Source organism: Pristiophorus japonicus, chromosome 5 (genome assembly GCF_044704955.1).
Source record: "Pristiophorus japonicus isolate sPriJap1 chromosome 5, sPriJap1.hap1, whole genome shotgun sequence".
NCBI classification, from domain to species: Eukaryota; Metazoa; Chordata; class Chondrichthyes; family Pristiophoridae; genus Pristiophorus; species Pristiophorus japonicus.
The window spans coordinates 7,959,191-7,982,001 of NC_091981.1; the positions used below are offsets into that span (position 1 = coordinate 7,959,191).

At 51.3% G+C, this 22,811-nt stretch overlaps 1 protein-coding gene across 1 annotated transcript in view; it reads left to right on the forward strand.

The window, feature by feature from the left end:
• drosha (drosha ribonuclease III) overlaps positions 1–22,317 on the forward strand; it is a 106,330-nt gene extending 84,013 nt beyond the window's left edge. Inside the window, exons 22-23 of the mRNA XM_070879769.1 lie at positions 7,091–7,137; positions 21,744–22,317. Coding sequence (XP_070735870.1) covers positions 7,091–7,137; positions 21,744–21,874 — 178 coding nt within the window. The 3' untranslated portion in view covers positions 21,875–22,317. The remainder of the gene's footprint in view (positions 1–7,090; positions 7,138–21,743) is intronic.
• Positions 22,318–22,811: the final 494 nt, after the last annotated feature.

Sequence of the window (22,811 nt, forward strand, 5' to 3'; positions counted from 1 at the left end):
TTTGATGGGACAGTGTTGAGGGAGCTTTACTCTGTATCTAACCCCGTGCTGTACCTGCCCTGGGAGTGTTTGATGGGACAGTGTTGAGGGAGCTTTACTCTGTATCTAACCCCGTGCTGTACCTGCCCTGGGAGTGTTTGATGGGACAGTGTAGAGGGAGCTTTACTCTGTATCTAACCCCGTGCTGTACCTGCCCTGGGAGTGTTTGATGGGACAGTGTTGAGGGAGCTTTACTCTGTATCTAACCCCGTGTTGTACCTGCCCTGGGAGTGTTTAAAGGGACAGTGTAGGGAATAAGGAGTTATGGGGAGTGGACGGGGAAGTGGAGCTGAGTCCATGATCAGATCAGCCATGATCTTATGAAATGGTGGAGCAGGCTCGAGGGGCCATATGGCCTGCTCCTATTTCTTAAATTCTTGTGTAGAAAGAGGCCATTCGGCTCATCGAGTCTGCTGCCTCTTTCAAATGGTCAAAATACCATTGTCACTCAGACTAGAGGTTGTATCTTGGCCACAGCTGCCTCCAGCAATTTTCCATCAACCCTACTATGTCCATGGTTCACCTGACTGCAATTCGCCTTATCTCTTTTACACCTAACAAGCAGTACCCAGTCTGGTACCAAGGGCCCATTTCAAACTGACTCCTTAATCTTGATGATGTCCAAACTCTCTCACTTTAATCCAACAGATGCACACCCTAACTCCCATGATCTGCCTTATTTTTGTTTCTTTATACTAACTATCTTTCAAAATATCTTTGTAATTAGTTTTATTAAAACAAACTCTAATTTCTACTTTGCATTATAGTGGCCTGGAAATCCCAGCTTTCCCGGGTCCGTACTGAGTGTCTACTGACCCCAACGCACCTCTGGAGCGAGGACATTTGCTTGGGCAAGATTGCAGGATTTCCCCATATCTTGCCCGGCAAATGACTTCAAACCTCTTGTGCCTGATAAAAGCAGCTGTATAGCCCACTGTTACAGGTGTAAGAGTTTTAAAAAGTAAACAATAAAATTTAAAAAAAAACATTTTAATTTTTTGAAACCCTGCCCACTAAGCTAAGTTTATTTTTAACCCTAATTACAAAACTTTTTAAAAAAAATCTGAAATACATTTTTTTTCTAAGGCATTTGTTAACTTTAATTTCAATTAACTTTAGTTATGCGAGGTGTGTTATTTTTTGTTATGGTGTTTAGTGTCTCTGGGTTTTTTTTCTCACTAATAGCAACGAGCACTAGTAGATACGGAGCTCCCGTTGCTATTAATGAGAAAGCTGTGGAATACTGCACCCGATTGGCTGAGCAGTCACACGTGACTGCACCGTCTCCATGGGAACCTGGAGGACGGCGAGCGCGCTCCGCAGCGCGGGAAGAGAAGGCCTCCCCACCGGAATCCCACGCTCCTCCCGGACCGCCGGGTACTTCCGTAGAAATGTTTCAGGTCGGAGGCAGTTGCCCGCGGGAAGCCTCTGGCCGAGAAATTGCGATCGATGTGTTATGTTTTAACAATTTCACCCGTACCCGTAGCCTGTACCTGCCTGTTATCTGAGCTCAGTCAAAAGCTACTCTGAGTGCCTTTGTGTACATTTGAACAGTCTCTAACATGCCCGCTGTCCACAGGGAATCATGGGTGAGATTCAGTATCACAGGCAGTCCCACGGAATCGAGGAAGACTTGCTTCCACTCTAAAAGTGACTTCTCAGGTGACTGAACAGTCCAATACGGGAATTACAGTCTCTGTCACAGGTGGGACAGACAGTGGTTGAGGGAAAGGGATGGGTGGGGAGTCTGGTTTGCCGCACGCTCCTTCCGCTGCCTGCGCTTGGTTTCTGCATGCTCTCGGTGACGAGACTCGAGGTTCTCTGCGCCCTCCCGGATGCTCTTCCTCCACTTAGGGTGGTCTTTGGCCAGGGACTCCCAGGTGTCGGTGGGGATGTTGCACTTTATCAAGGAGGCTTTGAGGTTGTCCCTGTATCAGCCACTGGGAAAGTCATCGCTAGAATCCTCCTCAACCGTCTTCTCCCTATGGCTGAGGAGCTCCTGCCAGAGTCACAGTGTGGATTCCGTCCGCTACGGGGTGCAACAGACATGATCTTCACGGCGCGACAACTGCAAGAGAAATGCGGGGAACAGCACCAACCCTTGTACATGGCCGCCTTTGCCCTCACAAAGGCCTTTGACAATGTCAGCCGCGAGGCACTATGGAGCGCCCTGCTCCGTTTCGGCTGCCCCCCAAAATTTTTCGCCATCCTCTGCCTGCTCCACGACGACATGCAAGCTGTGATCCTGACCAACGGATCCACCACGGACCCCAATCCACGCCCGGACCGGGGTCAAGCAGGGCTGCGTCATTGCCCCCAACCCTCTTCCCGATCTTCCTCGCTGCAATGCTCTGTCTCACGCTCAACACGGGTAAGACTAGTGGGGTCAATGACTACAGGTTGGACCTCTCTGGTCCAGCACCCTCGGACATGACCGTCGCCGAAACAGAGAGTTTTCCGAACCGCGGGAGCTCAGTACTGGTGATCGCTGAGCGAGGGAGGAGAGGCGGGGAATGTTGGTGATTGGTCATTTCTCTGTCTGTCTCGGGTCTGTCGCCTCTTGACTGCGCCGCCAAGTCCCACAATGAGGAAGCAGAGCCAGATACTGAGCGTCACGGGAGCGCTTAACGGCGACGCCCAGGCACAGGAAAGCAGTGGTTCCGCAAACTAATGCCGAACCACGGATGTTTACGGACCAGGGAGTCCCGGACCAGAGAGGTTCAACCTGTACAACTAAATATATATGATCCCCATCTACCATGGAAACGTAGAAATCCATAGTGCAGACGGAGGCCATTTCGGCCCACCGTGTCCGCGCCGGCCAACAAAGAGCCGCACGGCCCTCGGTCAGCAGCCCTGAAGGTTACATATAAACCTATGAACAATGGCGGAAAGGTAAAGAGCACCCAGCCCAACCAGTCTGCCCCACACAACTGCGACACCCCTTGCACCGAAACATTCTACAATCCACCCCAACCGGAGCCATGTGATAAGAACATACATAAGAATTAGGAACAGGAGTAGGCCATCTAGCCCCTCGAGCCTGCTCCGCCACTTAACAAGATCATGGCTGATCTGGCCGTGGACTCAGCTCCACTTACCCGCCCGCTCCCTGTAACCCTTAATTCCCTTATTGGTTAAAAATCTATCTAGCTGTGACTTGAATACATTCAATGAGCTAGCCTCCACCGCTTCCCTGGGCAGAGAATTCCACGGATTCACAACCCTCTGGGAGGTGTCCTGGGGGAGGATTAAAAACCCAGGCCAATTCGGGGTGGGGGGGGAAATCTGGGAAAATTCATAATTCTCTAATACCAGACTTTCGTACATAAGGGATTGATTGAATTAAGTTGCAGGCGACGCTACCTGTTAAAACCATTGCTGGAAAACATTAGCGACTGCACCAACACTGCCAGCCGCCGAGACTCAGCATTCCACGGTGAAATTAGCCGCAGTGCCGTGAAATCTTTACACCATCATAAAACATTCGGTCATGGGGAAAATGAATGGCGAGGGTAGGAGTGGGAGGTAGAGCTCGCTGAAAGATTAGTTTGAAGTCTCTGCTGCTTACATTTGAGAGCCATGATTCAAATCCTCTGCAAGCAAAAGCAATAAAAGCCATCTCCCAGCGCCTGCTGCTCACTTCCGCGGGTGAATTAAGATCTGGTGGTTTAGCTTGTTCTGTAAAGAATGTAATTAAAGAGCTCTAAAAACCATTTGAGCTCGATGCCGCGCAACTTCAGGGTTTTAATCACTGCGGTGCCTCCCGGGGAGGGAAGGCATAATTCGATGCAGCATTATGTGTTTTCTTGGTTTAATAGGCTGCGTAATAACAGAGCACTGCTGGAAACCACAGTGGGGTGCGCTGAGCCTCACGGGGCTTGCTAACATTGTTGCTGGGGACCTGCTGGGCGGGCCACATTGTCCGCATGCCCGACACGAGACTCCCAAAGCAAGCGCTCCACTCGGAAACTACGACACGGCAAGCGAGCCCCAGGTGGGCAGAGGAAACGTTACAAGGACACCCTCAAAGCCTCCCTGATAAAATGCAACATCCCCACCGACACCTGGGAGTCCCTGGCCCAAGACCGCCCTAAGTGGAGGAGGTGCATCCGGGAGGGCGCTGAGCACCTCGAGTCTCGTCGCCGAGAGCATGCAGAAAGCAAGCGCAGGCAGTGGAAGGAGCGTGCGGCAAACCAGACTCCCCACCCACCCCTTTCCCTCAACCACTGTCTGTCCCCACCTGTGACAGAGACTGTAATTCCCGTATTGGACTGTTCAGCCACCTGAGAACTCATTTTTGGAGTGGAAGCAAGTCTTCCTCGATTCCGAGGGACTGCCGATGGTGATGGGGTGATGGGGACCACTGGGTGGATCACAGCACCCCAATCCCTGCTCAGTGCTCTTGCAACTCAGATATTTGGAGTCGGGGTCATTCAAGGGGTCGGTCATTTAGGACTGAGATGAGGAGGGATTTCTTCACTCGGAGGGTGGTGAATCTTTGGGATTCTCTGTCCCAGAGGGCTCTGGAAGTTGAAGCGTTGAGTATGTTCAAGGCTGAGATCAGTAGATTTTTGGACTCGAGGGATATGGGCGGGGTGGGGGAGGGGAAAGTGGACTCGAGGTCGAAGATCAGCCATGATCTTATTGAACGACGGAGCAGGCTCGAGGGATTGATTTTTTTTTTTGTGCTCAAGTGAAATTTAAACTACAGCTAAGTGTCCGGAGAATCCGAGGGGATCTCCATCCAATGGGAGGTCGACAGAAGTCCTCGAGAAATGGCATAGAATGCTAAGGAGCGGCTAGTCACCATGGGCCGAATGTGCCGTGGACCTCTCTGATTCTATGTTCTGGAGTCGACGGTGCTGTTACAGCGGGCGACAGGCAGGAACCCCGTGGTGTTTCAGGGCCAGAGAACCGAGGCTGGCCAAGCACTGGGCCTGCGGACAACCCCCTGGGATTCAGTGTTCCGAGCGGGTTCAGTCAGAGGCATCAGCTGGTGGGGATGACGAAAGACCCTCGCCGGCCGAGGCTTCAACCGCCTGGGCCACAAACTCTTGCATTCCCTCCCTCAACTTCTCCGCCACTCTCTCTGCTCCTTCAGTGTCAGCCCGTGGCTCAGTGGGCAGCAACCTCGCCTCGGAGTCAGAAGGTTGTGGGTTCAAGTCCCACTCCAGGGACTTGAGCACAAAAAAATCTAGGCTGACACTCCCAGTGCAGTGCTGAGGGAGTGCCGCACCGTCGGAGGGGCAGTGCTGAGGGAGTGCCGCACCGTCGGAGGGGCAGTGCTGAGGGAGTGCCGCACTGTCGGAGGGGCAGTACTGAGGGAGTGCCGCACCGTCGGAGGGGCAGTACTGAGGGAGTGCCGCACTGTCGTAGGGGCAGTACTGAGGGAGTGCCGCACTGTCGGAGGGGCAGTGCTGAGGGAGTGCCGCACCGTCGGAGGGGCAGTGCTGAGGGAGTGCCGCACTGTCGGAGGGGCAGTGCTGAGGGAGTGCCGCACCGTCGAAGGGGCAGTGCTGAGGGAGTGCCGCACTGTCGGAGGGGCAGTGCTGAGGGAATGCCGCACTGTCGGAGGGGCAGTGCTGAGGGAGTGCCGCACTGTCGGCGGTGCCGTCTTTTGGAGGAGACGTTAAACCGAGGCCCCGTCTGCTCTCTCAGGTGGACGTAAAAGATCCCAAGGCACTATTTTGAAAAAGAGCAGAGGAGTTCTCCCCGGTGTCCAGGGAACAATATTTATCCCTCAATCAACAGAACAAAAAACAGATTATCTGGTCATTATCACATTGCTGTATGTGGGTGCTTGCTCTGTGAAGAAATTGGCTGCCTACATTACAACTTCAAAAAAAGTACTTCATTGGCTGTAAAGCACTTTGCGACGTACGGTGGTCATGAAAGGCGCTATAGAAATGCAAGTCTTTTTCTTCGTACACCATTCACCCACTCCCTAATCTGCACTTTGTCTTGGGATCTTTTACATCCACCTGAGAGAGCAGACCGGGCCTCAGTTTAACATCTCGTCCGAAAGACGGCACCTCCGACAGTGCGGCGCTCCCTTAGCACTGCCCCTCCGACAGTGCGGCGCTCCCTCAGCACTGCCCCTCTGACAGTGCGGCGCTCCCTCAGCACTGCCCCTCCGACAGTGCGGCGCTCCCTCAGTACTGCCCCTCCGACAGTGCGGCACTCCCTTAGCACTGCCCCTCCGACAGTGCGGCGCTCCCTCAGCACTGCCCCTCCGACAGTGCGGCACTCCCTCAGCACTGCCCCTCCGACAGTGCGGCGCTCCCTCAGCACTGCCCCTCCGACAGTGCGGCGCTCCCTCAGCACTGCCCCTCCGACAGTGCGGCGCTCCCTCAGCACTGCCCCTCCGACAGTGCGGCGCTCCCTCAGCACTGCCCCTCCGACAGTGCGGCGCTCCCTCAGCACTGCCCCTCCGACAGTGCGGCGCTCCCTCAGCACTGCCCCTCCGACAGTGCGGCGCTCCCTCAGCACTGCCCCTCCGACAGTGCGGCGCTCCCTCAGCACTGCCCCTCCGACAGTGCGGCGCTCCCTCAGCACTGCCCCTCCGACAGTGCGGCGCTCCCTCAGCACTGCCCCTCCGACAGTGCGGCGCTCCCTCAGCACTGCCCCTCCGACAGTGTGGCGCTCCCTCAGCACTGCCCCTCCGACAGTGCGGCGCTCCCTCAGCACTGCCCCTCCGACAGTGCGGCGCTCCCTCAGCACTGCCCCTCCGACATTGCGGCGCTCCCTCAGCATTGCCCCTCCGACAGTGCGGCGCTCCCTCAGCACTGCCCCTCCGACAGTGCGGCGCTCCCTCAGCACTGCACTGGGAGTGTCAGCCTAGATTTTTGTGCTCCAGTCTCTGGAGTGGGACTTGAACCCACAACCTTCTGATCTGAGGCGAGAGTGCTGCCCACTGAGCCATGGGTGACATCTAATGGCAAAGGAACGCTTGCTGTATGCAGGAAACTAGCTGTTTTATAACTCTGCTACCTGGTCATGATCAGTGCTTCAGTTTGCCATTCTAAGACTTGTTTTCTCTTTCAAACAGCATTCAACAAGCTGAAATGGGAGCAGCCATGGATGCTTTGGAAAAATGTAAGTGGATCTTTTTTTTTTTATAATAGTTTAACTATCATTGTCCTCTTTTAGAAAATTAATTAAGCATCATGGGCCCAAGTTTCCACACGTGCCTAGAACGGCGCAGTCCTGACCTGGACGCCCGTTTTTCGTGCCACAAAGTGCGCCTAAAAAAATCCTCGACACCCGCTCCCCGCCACCCCCGCCTCTGGACCAGACCCGACACCCGCGCTCCTGTTCCCGCTCCCCGCCCCCCCGACTGGACCCAACCCGACCCGCCCCCCCCCCCCCCCCCCCCACTTGCAGGTCCTCTGGCCCTCGGCGCAGCACGAGCTGTAGGGGGCGGAGCCAGGTCCCTGCGCTGAAAACAGTGCCGGGACCTCTGCACATGCGCGCTACAGTGGGCACGCAAGTGCAGTAGCTCCAGGCGCCGAACTGTGTGGGAGGGGCCCGAAGCACGCAACCCCTAGCCCTGGCCCAATGGCCTCACTGGGGCTGCGTGAATAAGGCTCCTCCCACGGCCAGCTCCTGCTCCCCCCTCCGCCCCCCCCCCCCCCCGACCAGACCCGACACCCGCTCCCCGCCCCCCCCCCCGCCTCTGGACCAGACCCGACACCCGCGCTCCTGTTCCCGCTCCCCGCCCCCCCGACTGGACCCAACCCGACTCCCGCTCCCGGACTGGATCCGACCTGACCTCCCCCCCCACCCCCCCACCTCCCTCTCTCTCTCCCCCCTTCTCTCTCTCTCCCCCTCTCCCTCTCTCCTCCCTCTCTCTCCCCCCCTCTCTCTCTCTCCCCCTCTCTACCCCCCGCCCCTTCTCTCTCTCTCTCTTCCCCCCCCCCCCCCCCCCCCCCCCCCGAACCAAACCTCCCCGACCCAACCCAACGCCACCTACCTGTAAATCTGGTGCTGGGGACAGGCCCTGCCCGAGGTCTCGGGCCCGGCCCGTTCAGCCTTCGGTCCCGAAAGTCCTACCTGAAGCACTTTCACACAGGTAGGAAGATGGTTTATTTAATCTTTTCTTTGCTTATAAATGTTTCTTCAGGTTGGATTTATTTGTATAATATTTGTAGAAGTATAAATAAGGATTTATTATAGAATTTAATGACTTCCCCCCCCCCCACCTCGTTCTGGACGCCTAATTTGTAACCTGCGCCTGATTTTTTAATGTGTGGAACAGGTTTTTTCAGTTCGACAAAAATCTTCACTTGCTCCATTCTACTTTAGTTTGGAGTACGTTTTCACTGTGGAAACTTTCAAATCAGGCGTCAGTGGCCGGACACGCCCACTTTTGAAGAAAAAATTCTGTTCCAAAGTAGAACTGTTCTACCTGACTAGAATTGCAGGAAAAAAAATGTGGAGAATTGCGATTTCTAAGATAGTCCGTTCTCCACCAGTTGCTCCTAAAAAATCAGGCGCAAATCATGTGGAAACTTGGGCCCCATAATTCTACATCGGAACTGAGTCACAAGGAAATGACTGAGGTAATCGAGTCATAGAAACATAGAAAGTAGGTGCAGGAGTAGGCCATTTGGCCCTTCGAACCTGCACCACCATTCAATAAGATCATGGCTGATCATGCAACTTCAGTACCCCATTCCTGCTTTCTCTCCATACCCCTTGATCCCTTTAGCAGTAAGGGCCACATCTAACTCCCTTTTGAATATATCTAACGAACTGGCCTCAACAACTTTCTGTGGTAGAGAATTCCACAGGTTCACAATTCTCTGAGTGAAGAAGTTTCTCTTCATCTCGGTCCTAAATAGCTTACCCCTTATTCTTAGACTGTGACCCCTGGTTCTGGACTTCCCTAACATCGGGAACATTCTTCCTGCATCTAACCTGTCCAATCTCATCAGAATTTTATATATTTCTATCTTCTAAATTCCAGCGAATAGAAGCCTAGTCGATCCAGTCTTTCTTCATATCCCGGGAATCAGTCTGGTGAACCTTTGCTCCCTCAGAAGCAAGAATGTCCTTCCTTAGATTAGGAGACCAAAACTGTACACAATAGTCAAAGTGTGGCCTCACCAAGGATCTGTACAACTGCAGTAAGACTTCCCTACTCCTATACTCAATCCCTCTCGTTATGAAGGCCAACATGCCATTTGCTGCCTTCACCACCTGCTGTACCTGCATGCCAACTTTCAATGACTGATGTACCATGACACCCAGGTCTCGTTGCATCTCCCCTTTTCCTAATCTGCCGCCATTCAGATGATATTCTGCCTTCCTGTTTTTGCCACCAAAGTGGATAACCTCACATTTATCCACATTATACTGCATCTGCCATGCATTTGCCCACTTACCTAACCTGTCCAAGTCACCCTGCAGCCTCTTAGCGTCCTCCTCACAGCTCACACCGCCACCCAGCTTAGTGTCATCTGCAAACTTGGAGATATTACATTCAATTCCTTCGTCCAAATCATTAATGTATATTGTAAATAGCTGGGGTCCCAGCACTGAACCTTGCGGCACCCCACTAGTCACTGCCTGCCATTCTGAAAAGGACCCGTTTATTCCTACTCTTTGCTTCCTGTCTGCCAACCTGTTCTCTATCCACGTCAGTACATTACCCCCAATCCCATGTGCTTTAATTGAGAAGATGCGCGCTAACGGGATAGAAACATAGACATAGAAAATAGGTGCAGGAGTCGGCCATTCGGCCCTTCTAGCCTGCACCGCCATTCAATGAGTTCATGGCTGAACATTCAACTTCAGTACCCCATTCCTGCTTTCTCGCCATACCCCTTGATCCCCCTAGTAGTTGCTCAACAACTCCCGTCTGAGCACCGCTCTGTCGGCTGCTGCCCTGTAGGTTACGGCACTTCAAGTGCACATCCAAGTACTCTTTAAATGTGGTGAGGGTTTCTGCATCTGATGCCCAGTAACATAACCACCATGCTACCACACTGCTATTGATGAATGCAGTACCACGCACTGTGATGGTAACATTGGGTGCCATTTAAGCCACGTTTTCCCTGGACCTTTGTTGTTCTGAAATGGATGCACATTATGCAATCTGCTTTTAATCCTGGCAGGATCCGCGAGGTATGGAGTGTACCTCTGTCATGTAGCTGGCCGATTTCTTTTCCGGAAATCCCTTTATGCACTTAGTAAAGACACGTGATGTCATTTAAAATCAATTTCTCGTTCATGTGCTATTTTTCTCTGCCACTGTGTCCTTTTCTGAGATGTACAGGCGCACGTAAGCCTTATCTGAGATTGCTTCTCCTCAGACCATTAAGCTTTCATGAAGATTTGTAGAACAAAGCCAAAAAATATATATTTTTGCATACGTGAATCACTGTTCAACACTGGTAAGCTACTCCCCACCATTTTTCACATACCTTCCTATTTCCGCCCAAAGGCACTGGTGAAAGTCTACCCCTGTGAAAGTCATCTCAATGGGTAGCTCTCTCTCTTGCTCTCTCTCTCTCGCTTCTGAGTCAGAAGATTAAGGGTTAAGTCCCACTCCTGAGACTTGAGCACAAAACTCGACTTTTAGGTGAGACGTTAAACCGAGGCCCCGTCTGCTCTCTCAGATGGATGTAAAAGATCCCAAGGCACTATTTCGAAGAAGAGCAGGGGAGTTATCCCTGGGGTCTCGGCCAAAGCGCATTGGAGAGTAGTCACTGTTGTAATGTGGGAAACGCGGCAGCCAATTTGCGCACAGCAAGCTCCCACAAACAGCAATGTGATAATCACCAGATCATCTCTCTTTGTTGTGTTGATTGAGGGATCATTATTGGCCAGGACACTGAGGATAACTCCCCTGCTCTTCTTCAAAATAGTGCCTTGGGATCTTTTACGTCCACCTGAGAGAGCAGACGGGGCCTCGGTTTAACGTCTCCTCCAAAAGACGGCACCGCCGACAGTGCGGCACTCCCTCAGCACTGCACTGGGAGTGTCAGCCTAGATTTTTATGCTCGAATCCCTGGAGCAGGACTTGAACCCACAACCTTCTGGCTCACGGGCGAGGGTGCTGCCCACTGAGCCACAGTTGACAAAAGGCAGCATTGAATGCCATTTATGTTCCAACCTACGGATTGTCAAAGGAGCATCTTGACATTTGCATTCGTGGATTGTGGTTTTGGTCACAGTCTACTCTACATATTTACTGTCTCTTTGTGTGTGATCCAATACTCGGATGCCCCGTGTCCTAACTCACACCAAGTCCCGCTCACCCATCACCCCCTGTGCTCGCTGATCGCCATTGGCTCCTGGTTAAGCAATGCCTCGATTTCAAAACTCTCATCCTTGTTTTCAAATCCCTCCATGGCCCTCGCCCCTCCCTATCTCTGTAATCTCCTCCAGCCCCACAACCCCCCCCGAGATGTCTGCGCTCCTCTAATTCTGCCCTCCTGATAATCTCTCCGTGCTTTGTGTTGTCTGGGCCCCAAGCTCTGGAACTCCCTGCCTAAACCTCTCCGCCTCTCTACCTCTCTTTCCTCCTTCAAGGCGCTCCTCAAAACCTACCTCTTTGACCAAGCTTTTGGTCACCTGCCCTAATTTCTCCTTATGCGGCTCAGTGTCAAATTTTTCATCTCATAACACTCCTGTGAAGCACCTTGGGACGTTTCACTACGTTAAAGGCGCTATATAAATACAAGTTGTTGTTGCATGTGCCTGATAAATTGAAAGAGACAATGTGCACGAGCTGAGAATAATTGTTTCACCTCCATATTCCGCACACCGTGCTCCCACCCGAACCTCCACAGCATTCACAGTGAGCAACTTTACAGGAAAATCGCAATTGGGCAAATTAATCGCTCATTGCTCAGTGACTGCCGCTGGGATCTTGTGAAGAATTCAATTAGGCTGTCCATTTAGTGTGAGATTGAAGATTGCGAGCTGACTACTGAGAGGGAAGTTGGTATATGCGCCATCGTACAAGATTCTGAGGGGGCTTGACAGGGTAGATGCAGAGAGAATGTTTCCCCTCGTGGGGGATTCTAGAACTAGGGGACCTAGTCTCAGAATAAGGGGTCGCCCATTTAAAACTGAGATGAGGAGGAATTTCTTCTCTCGGAGGGTTGTAAATCTGTGGAATTCTCTGCCCCAGAGAGCTGCGGAGGCTGGGTCATTGAATATATTTAAGGCAGAGATAGACTTTTGAGCGATAAATGAGTTATGGGGAGCAGGCGGGGAAGTGGGGCTGAGTCCATGATCAGATCAGCCATGTTCTTATTGAATGGCAGAGCAGGCTCGAGGGGCCGAATGGCCGAGTCCTGCTCCTATTTCTTATGTTACGTTCTTATTGTGATCTGTCTGCTGTGACGGGGAAGGTGGTATGTGTGGCAACACCTTGCGGAGTTGGGGAAAGTCAACGGGTGGAAATCGAGCAGAGTGATAATCAAACTACAGGTCTAACCTCTCCAGTCCGGGACGCCCTGTCCAACAACCTCCCTGATCCGGCATTATTCCCGGCGGGGGGGAGGAGGGGGTCGCGACCCGCGCTGTGTCCTGGGGCAGGTGGCTCCTCCTCTCCCCTCCGAGATCGAGCCGGTCGCTCTCCCGGCGCTGCCCCCCTTCTCGGTCGGCGCAGAGAGGGGAGCAAGCTGTGGCGGCCGACCGAGGCGCCGAAATTGGGCCCGAAACGCTGCGCGTGCGCAGGACGCGGCCCGGGTCCTCGCCCGCGTATTTCGGGCCCAGCTTCGTCGCCTCCGTCGGCCGCCGCGCTCCTCGCTCCCCTCTCCGCGCTGACCCGTACCGGGGGAGGAGGGGGGGGAGGAACGCCAGGGGTCTGTGGGTGGAGCGCGTGGCCCCTCGACACAGCAGGCCGGCCCGACCTGGGGGCTAAAGCACCGAAGGCAGCGGCAGGGTGGGGGTGGCGAGGAAGAAAGCAGCCAGCCCCAGGTCAGCAGCACCCGGTAAGTCTGGGAGGGTCGGCGTGACCTCCCGTGGTCCGGGAAGCTCTCTGACCCGGCCACCGGTCAGGTCCCGAGGGTGCCGGACTGGAGAGGTACAATCGTAAACTAGTAATGAGTGCCTGACAGAAACAATCGGGGCTTTTAAACCCAAAGGGGCAGTAAAGCGGAAGCCCTCAATCAAATTCACCCGAATGCAAGAAATGATATTGAAATGAATCCAATTTTACAGCTGTGTGGCATTGTGAATACTGCGGGCACCAGTGGGTTCAGTTCTTTTTTATCAAAGTTGCATTTTGCAGTACCAAAAACAAGTCGAGGCAAATAATTAAAACTGAAGCATGTGCTGGGTAAATCCCATCGCAGCTGGAGCTTGTTGCTGTCAGAAGTGCTTTTCAGCGAGTATTAACGAGGCAGAAATTGGAGACGAAGGAAGCCCTGGTCACGAAGAGCCTTTGCTAATCTACTCTTTCGCAACAGACCCAAATTACCGACGGACCACAGCAGAATGTCCACCTGTTGTGCAGGACGAACGGGATTTGTCGACAATTGCCATCCCATATGTCTGTCCCTGAGCACAAGTGAACCCAGCAGCTACAATAAAATACCATCTTTTTAAACAAGCCAGTGGCTCAGTGGGCAGCGCACTCGCCTCTGAGTCAGAAGGTTGTGGGTTTGAGTCCCACTCCAGCGACTTGAGCACAAAAATCTAGGCTGACACTCCCAGTGCAGTGCTGAGGGAGCGCTGCACTGTCAGAGGGTACTGTCTTTCGGATGAGATGTTAAACCACGATGTCTGCCCTCTCAGGTGGACGTAAAAGATCCCACGGCACTATTTCGAAGAAGAGCAGGGGAGTTATCCCCGGTGTCCTAGGGCCAATATTTATCGCTCAGTCAACATGACAAAAATCTGGTCATTATCACGTAGCTGTATGTAAATTAGCTGCCGCGTTTCCCACATTGCAACAGTGACTACACTCCAAAAGTACCTCATTGGCTGTAAAGCGCTTTGAGACGTCGGGTGGTCGTGAAAGGCGCTACCTAACTGCAAGTCTTTCTTTCTTTGTGGGGTCCCGCTGGGATCTGTTTTGGGGCCGCAACTATTCAGGCGCTCCCTCAGCACGTTGCTGGGAGTGTCGGCCGAGATTTATGCGCTCGGGTTCTCTGGGGTGGGACTTGAACCCACAACCTTCTGACTCCGAGGCGAGGGTGCTGCCCACAGAGCCACGGCTGTCACTCGGGTTCGAGCAGCTTCTCCCACCTTCCCTCTCGCAATCCTGGCACAGCTTCGTACAACAGCTTGAAGCAAACGGCGCGCATTAACACTCCACCAAATATAACTTTCCGACTCTCACTTCTTAGTCATTTAGACATAATTTCTAAAACCCACGCACGATCCTACTTCTGTCCCCTGAAACGTGCTGCTTCAGCAAAAACAACAAAACAAACTTCTGCGGAAGCTGGAAATCTGCAATAAAGCCAGACTCTGCTGGCTTGACGTTCAGCTGGTCAGGCAGCACCGGTTGAGGTTGCAGTGTCATAGAATCACAGAGATTTAGAGCACAGAAGGAGGCCATTTCGGCCCATCGTGTCCGCGCCGGCCGACCAAGAGCTCTCCAGCCTAATCCCACTTTCCAGCTCACGGTCCGTAGCCCTGTCAGTTACGGCACTTCAGGTGCACATCCAAGTACTTTTTAAATGCGGTGAGGGTTTCTGCCTCTACCACCCTTTCAGGCAGTGAGTTCCAGACCCCCACCACCCTCTGGGTGAAGAATTTTCCCCTCAGATCCCCTCTAAGCCTCTCCCCAATGACTTTAAATCTCTGCCCCCTGGTTGTTGACCCCTCTGCCAAGGGAAATAGGTCCTTCCTATCCACTCCATCTAGGCCCCTCACAATTTTATACACCTCAATAAGGTCCCTCCTCAGCCTCCAAGGAAAACAATGCCAGGCTATCCAATCTTTCCTCATAGCTAAAATTCTCCAGTCCAGGCAACATCCTCGTAAATCTCCTCTGCACCCTCTCTAGTGCAATCATATATTTCCTGTAATGTGGTGACCAGAACTGCACGCAGTACTCCAGCTGTGGCCTAACTAGTGTTTTATACAGTTCAAGCATAACCTCCCTGTTCTTGTATTCTATGCCTCGGCTAATAAAGGCAAGTATTCAGTATGCCTTCTTAACCACCTTATCCACCTGGCCTGCTACCTTCAGGAATCTGTGGACATGCACTCCTAGATCCCTTTGTTCCTCTACACTTTTCAGTATTGTACCATTTAATGTGTATTCCCTTGCCTTATTAGCCCTCCCCAAATGCATTACCTCACACTTCTCCGGATTAAAATTCCATTTGCCACTGTTCTGCCCACCTGACCTGTTCATCGATATCTTCCTGCAGTTCGCAGCTTTCTTCATTATCAACCACACGGCCGTTTTTAATATAATCTGCAAACTTCTTAATCATACACCCTACAGTCAAGTCTAGATCATTGATATTACCACAAAATGCTGAGTACTGAGCCCTGCGGAACCCCACTGGAAGCAACCTTCCAGTCACAAAAACACCCATCAACCAGTACTCTCTGCTTCCTGCCTCTGAGCAATTTTGGATCTAACTTGCCACTTTGCCCTGGATCCCATGAGCTTTTTCATTCGTGACCAGTCTACCATGTGGTAATTTATTAAAAGCCTTGCTAAAATCCATATGCACTACATCATACGCACTGCCCTCATCAACCCTCCTTGTTCCTTCCTCTCAAAATTCAATCAAGTTAGTCAGACACGACCTTCCCTCAACAAATCCATGCTGACTGTCCTTGATTAATCCGTTTCTTCCTAAATGAAGATTTATCCTGTCCCTCAGGACTTTTTGCAATAATTTTCCCACCACTGAGGTTAAGCTGACTGGCCTGTAATTACTCGGTCTCTCCCTTTCTCTCTTTTTTAACAAAGGTACCACATTAGCAGTCCTCCAGTCCTCTGGCACCATACCTGCAGCCAGAGAGGATTGGAAAATGATGGTCAGAGCCTCTGCTATTTCCTTTTTTGCTTCGCTTAACAGCCTGGGATACATTTCATCCGGCCCTGGGGATTTATCCATTTTCAAAGCTGCTAAACCTGTTAATACTTCCTCTCTCACTATTTCACCTAATATTTCACACTCCTCCTCCCTGTTTGCAAAGTCTGCATTGCCCCTCTCTTTAGTGAAAACAGACACAAAGTTTTCATTAAGAACCATACCCATGTCTTCCGCCTCCACACACACAGATTACCTTTATGGTCTGTAATAGGCCCCACTCTTTCCTTCGTTATCCTCTTGCTCTTAATGTATTTCTAAAACATCTGAGTTCCAATGTTTGAGGTAACATTTTGGGTTGGCGAGGGGACGCAGATAGCAACAAAGGCGGACGGGGTTAGAAACATAGAAAATAGGTGCAGGAGTAGGCCATTCGGCCCTTCGAGACTGCACCACCATTCAATGAGTTCATGGCTGAACATGCAACTTCAGTACCCCATTCCTGCTTTCTCGCCATACCCCTTGATCCCCCGAGTAGTAAGGACTACATCTAACTCCTTTTTGAATATATTTAGTGAATTGGCCTCAACAACTTCCTGTGATAGAGAATTCCACAGGTTCACCACTCTCTGGGTGAAAAAGTTTCTCCTCATCTCGGTCCTAAATGGCTTACCCCTTATCCTTAGACTGTGACCCCTGGTTCTGGACTTCCCCAACATTGGGAACATTCTTCCTGCATCTAACCTGTCTAAACCCGTCAGAATTTTAAACGTTTCTATGAGATCCCCTCTCATTCTTCTGAACTCCAGTGAATACAAGCCCAGTTGATCCAGTCTTTCTTGATATGTCAGTCCCGCCATCCCGGTTGAAAGGGACAAACGGAAATCACGTCGGAGAGAAGAGCAGCACTTCTGTCAGAGGGACATCTCTGGAAGAGAGGCAGCAGTGAATCAAACAAAAGGCGAAGATACTGCAGAGGCTGGAAATTGAGATGAAAGCAGAAAATACTGGGATAGTTTAGCCTGCCTGTCGTTTCCCCTGGTTGCATAAACTCCTACCTTACCTATTTTACGTAGGGAAAACCAAATCTTTTGTCTCACGCATTCAGACACATTATTTTTTTTTTTCTCTCTCTTGCATGAACACACGAAAGTCCGTAGAAAGGCTTATTTTGAAGTCCAGACTTATGTGCTTCTTCAGTGGAACTGAAGGAGATTGCAGTGCAGGCAGGCACAGCAGGAGGGGCGAAGGAGAGGCAATAGTCCGTAGAGGGATGTGATCGGAGCCCAGGGGAGGCATGAGTTTGGGGCCCAAAAGAGGCGAGGGCCCAGGGGCAGCACGGGCCCAGCCCACACTGTGCGATATGTGTGAGCGCACTAGGTCCGTGCAGCAGAGCAGGTCTCCAGTCATCCTGGTAAATCCTTGCCACTGGACCAAGACCTAGCTCTGTCAAGCCCGTGTGGTGGCTGGTGTGCAACGGGTCACCCCACGTTAAAAAAATCCACGCACAGGGCATCTTCCACCCTTCAGGATGTAGTTCGGGATCTGGAATATTAGCTCCTTCATTGAAACACCTGTGACTTCCTATGATGATGATGAACGAGAACATAAGAATCGGGAGCAGGAGTCGGCCACTCGGCCCTTCGAGCCTGCTCCGCCATTCAATGAGATCATGGCTGATCTTCGACCTCAACTCCACTTTCCCGCCCGATCCCCATATCCCTTGATTCCCCGAGAGTCCAAAAATATATCTATCTCTGTCTTGAATATACTCAACGACTCAGCATCCACAGCCCTCTGGGGCAGAGAAATTCCAAAGATGTAGAAAATAACATTTTTGCTGCCTAGACAAATGCTAATTTATATAAGCGAGACTAGCGACAGAAGACCTACCCCCTCTCCACACCCCGCAATTCTTTACCCTTTGTCTTGTACTAATTTGAGTTCCAGAGCATGAACTATGAATTTCCAAAGAAAAACATCTCCATATTTATCAGATTTCGGTAATGTCTCGAATATAAGAACATAAGAAATAGGAGCAGAAATCGGCCATTTGGCCCCTCGGGCCTGCTCCGCTTTTCAATAAGATCATGGCTGATCTGATCATGGACTCAGCTCCACTTCCCTGCCCGCTCCCCATAACCCTTTACTCCCTTATCGCTCAAAAATCTGTCTATCTCTGCCTTAAATATATTCAATGACCCAGCCTCCACAGCTCTCTGGGGCAGAGAATTCCACAGATTTACAACCCTCTGAGAGAAGAAATTCCTCCTCACCTCAGTTTTAAATGAGCAGTCCCTTATTCTGAGACTATATCCCCTAGTTTTAGTTTCCCCTATGAGTGGAAATATCCTCTCTTGTCGAGCCCCCTCATTTTCCTACATGTTTCAATAAGATCACCTCTCATTCTTCTGAACTCCAATGTGTATAGGCCCAACCTACTCAACCTATCCTCATAAGTCAATCCCCTCATCTCCGGAATCAACCTAGTAAATGTTCTCTGAACAGCCTCCAATGCAAATATATCCTTCCTTAAATACGGAGACCAAAACTGTACGCAGTACTCCAGGTGTGGCTTCACCAATACCCTGTACAGTTGTAGCAGGACTTCTCTGCTTTTATACTCGATCCGCCTTGCAATAAAGGCCAACATTCCATTTGCCTTCCTGATCACTTGCTGTGATATGGGGATCAAGTTTCGGGCTGCGCCGGCCCGTTTTTGATGCCACAAAGTGCGCCGAAAAAAAAGTTAGATTCTCCGGCTCCCTGCTGGTCCTCTGGAGCTGGGCGCGGCGCAGCAGGAGCTGTAGGGGGCGGAGCCAGGTCCCTGCGCTGAAAACAGTGCCGGAACCTCTGCACATGCGCGCTACAGTGGGCGCACATGTGCAGTAGCTCCAGGCGCCGAACTGTGTGGGAGGGGCCCGAAGCACGCAGCCCCTAGCCCTGGCCAAATGGCCTCACTGGGGCTGCGTGCATAAGGCTCCTCCCACGCCCAGCTCCTGCTTCCTCCCGACCCGACTCGAATCTCGCTTGCCGCCCCCCCACCGGACCCGACACCGACCCGACTCCCGCTTCCCCCCACCCCCGGACCGGACCGGACCGGACCCGCGCTCCCCCCGACCCGCGCTCCCGACCCCGGATCCGACCCGACCCAACGCCACCTACCTGTAAATCTGGTGCTGGGGACGGGCCCTGCCCGAAGTCTCGGGCCCAGCCGGGCCCGGCCCGTTCAGCCTCCCTTCCCCCTTCTCCTTTCCCCCCTTCTCCTTTCTTCCCCCCCTTCTCCTTTCCCCTTCTCCTTCCCCCTTCTCCTTTCCCCCCCTTCTCCTTTCCCCCCCTTCTCCTCCCCCCCTTCTCCTTTCTCCCCCCCTTCTCCTTTCTCCCCCCTTCTCCTTTCTCCCCCCTTCTCCTTTCTCCCCCCTTCTCCTTTCTCCCCCCCTTCTCCTTTCTCCCCCCCTTCTCCTTCCCCCCCTTCTCCTCTCCCCCCTTTCCCCTCTACCCCTTCCCTCCCCTTCCCTCCCCCTTCTCCCGCATCCCTCCCCCTCTGCCTCCCTCCCTCCCCTCCCCTCCCCCTGCCCCCCCCCTCTCCCTCTACCCCCCTCCTCCCCCTCCCCTTGCTGTCAGAAACACAGACACTGACAGACAGAGAGTGAGAGACACACACAGACAGAGATAGAGACACTGACAGAGACACACTGTGGGGTGGGGCATCCCAGCACGCTGTTGGAGGGCTCCCGGTGCTGCAGTCGGTAAGTAGAAAATTTTTTATTTATTGATTTAAAAAAAAAATTATTTCTTATTAATTTTTTTTGATTGATTTATTGGTTGATTTATTGATGTATTTATCACTTATTATTGATGATGGCTCTTTATTTGTAAAACTGAAGTGTTTAATGTTTGTAAACTTCCCTTTAAAACCCCCCCCCCACCATTCCCTACGCCTGATTTTCTAAAGTGTAGACAAGGTTTTTTCGAGCGTACAAAAATCTTCACTTGCTCCATTCTAAGTTAGTTTGGAGTAAGTTTTCACTGCCGAAACTTTGAAAACAGGTGTAAGAGGCCGGGCACGCCCCCTTCTGGAAAAAAAAATTCTGTTCCAAAGTGAAACTGTTCTAACTAACTGGAACTGGAGCAAACTAAATGCCGAGAATTTGAATTTCTACGATACTCCGTTCTACACCAGTTGCTCCAAAAATCAGGAGCAACTGAGGCCGAAACTTGGGCCCCGGTCTCTGTCCTCACTTGTATTTACTCGTATCACTGCCTGGATTTGACCCCTTATTGGAAAATGTTTTCATACCTGTTATTTAATAGTTTGTGATGCTCCCGTTCCCGTGGCGTTTCCATGCCGTCTGTATAACCTGTCTTACTGCAGTTGTACAGGGCCTTGGTGAGGCCACACCTTGAGTATTGTGTACACTTTTGGTCTCCTAATCTGAGGAAGGACGTTCTTGCTATTGAGGGAGTGGAGCAAAGGCTCACCAGACTGATTCCTGGGATGGCAGGACTGACCTTTGAAGAAAGACTGGATCGACTGGGCTTATATTCACTGGAATTTAGAAGAATGAGAGGGGATCTCATAGAAACATAAAATTCTGACGGGATTGGACAGGTTAGATGCAGGAAGAATGTTCCCGATGTTGGGGAAGTCCAGAACCAGGGGTCACAGTCTAAGGATAAGGGGTAAGCCATTTAGGACCGAGATGAGGAGAAACTTCTTCACTCAGAGAGTGGTGAACCTGTGGAATTCTCTACCACAGAAAGTTGTTGAGGCCAGTTCGTTAGATATATTCAAAAGGGAGTTAGATGTGACCCTTACGGCTAAAGGGGTCAAGGGGTATGGAGGGAAAGCAGGAACGGGGTACTGACGTTGCATGATCAGCCATGATCTTATTGAATGGTGGTGCAGGCTCGAAGGGCCGAATGGCCTACTCCTGCTCCTATTTTCTATGTTAATGTTTAACTTTCGTCATCCGTGGCTCAGTGGGTAGAACACTCGCCTCCGAGTCAGGAGGTTGTGGGTTCAAGTCCCACTCCAGAGACTTGAGCGCAAAAATCTAGGCTGACACTCCCAGTGCAGTGCTGAGGGAGCGCCGCACTGTCGGAGGTGCCGTCTTTCGGAGGAGACGTTAAACCGAGGTCCCGTCTGCTCTCTCGGCACCATAGGAACAGGAGGAGGCCATTTAGCTTTTCGAGCCTGTTCCTCTATTCAATGAGATCGTGGCTGATCTGTGACCTATCTCCATATCCCTGAGTTTGACCCCATATTCCTCAATACCTCTGGTGAACAAAAATCTATCAATCTCCGAGTTAAAATTAACAATTGCTCTTGTATCAATTGCCATTTGCGGAAGAGAGTTCCAAACTTCTACCTCCCTCTGTGTGTAGAAGTCTAAAGGCCTGTCTCTAATTTCTAGACTATACCCCCTTGTCCTGGTCTCCCAAGTCAGCAGAAATAGTCCCTCTTTATCGACCCGATCAGATCCCCTTAATATCTTGAAAATTTCAATCAAATCACCCTTCTAAATTCCTGCCGTTGCTCGTGGAGTTGTTGATGTTTGATCTGATCTACAAGTTTACAAAAGGAAGTCTTTCAGCTGGAGACCAGCTGTCCTAAATGTATCTTCATTTTTTTTTTTCTTGGAATGAATTCTTTTTGTCTTTTTGCAATTTCAGTGTAACATTCTTGAAACGCTGGCGGGCACAGTTCATTAATGAAATATTTCCTCCTTGCACCAGATAACTTCCCCCAGATGGCCCATCAGAAACGCTTCATTGAGCGGAAGTACAGACAGGAGTTGAGAGAAATGAGGCGGGAAAGAGAGCGACAGGAGAAGGAGCCCGGTGAGACCGAGGAGAGCAGAAAATAAACGAGTAGCACGAGAGCAGTGGCATATTTACTTGAACAACTGCGATTCCAGCCACGTCTGCCTTTGGGGACATAGCCTATTTTTTAATGTGAAAGTGACTGAGGAGTCATGAAATGATTGCCGCAAGACTGAGAGACGTTATTCCATTCTTGGCAGCGAGGGCTATCAAGTCCGTGGTCCAGCGGAGAAGGGGCTGCGTGGGGGGTCCGCAGGATTTGATTCATGTTATTTAAATTATGCATTTGAATACGTCTCAATTTAGTTTAATTATTTGCGATTCGATCTCGTAGGTTTATTTTGTTTTTGTTTTCAAAGCAGCCAAGTATTTTTTTTTTTCCCCCACCCGTTGCTTATGCAACCATCTTGTTGCAAAAGGTTTTGGGGCATTGCTTGTGTAACCCAACCTCTGTAATGCCTTGCTAAGATGACAAGTCAATAAAATATCTCCCTTTTTATTAACTGGAATGCAGCCCTTTATGGGACCGCTGTTGCGCCCCGATAAATATATAGTCTTTTCTTCGTGAGGTCATCCACCTTGGTGGGGGGGGGGGAAAAAACAGCAAAAGGGAATATTATTTGAATGGGGAGAAATTACAACATGCTGCGGTGCAGAGGGACCTGGGGAATCCCAAAAAGTTAGTTTGCAGGTGCAGCAGGTAATCAGGAAGGCGAATGGAATGTTGGCCTTCATTGCGAGAGGGATGGAGTACAAAAGCAGGGAGGTCCTGCAGCAACTGTATAAGGTATTGGTAAGGCCGCACCTGGAGTACTGCGTGCAGTTTTGGTCACCTTACTTAAGGAAGGATATACTGGCTTTGGAGGGGGTACAGAGACGGTTCACTAGGCTGATTCCGGAGATGAGGGGGTTACCTTATGATGATAGATTGAGTAGACTGGGTTTTTACTCGTTGGAGTTCAGAAGGATGAGGGGTGATCT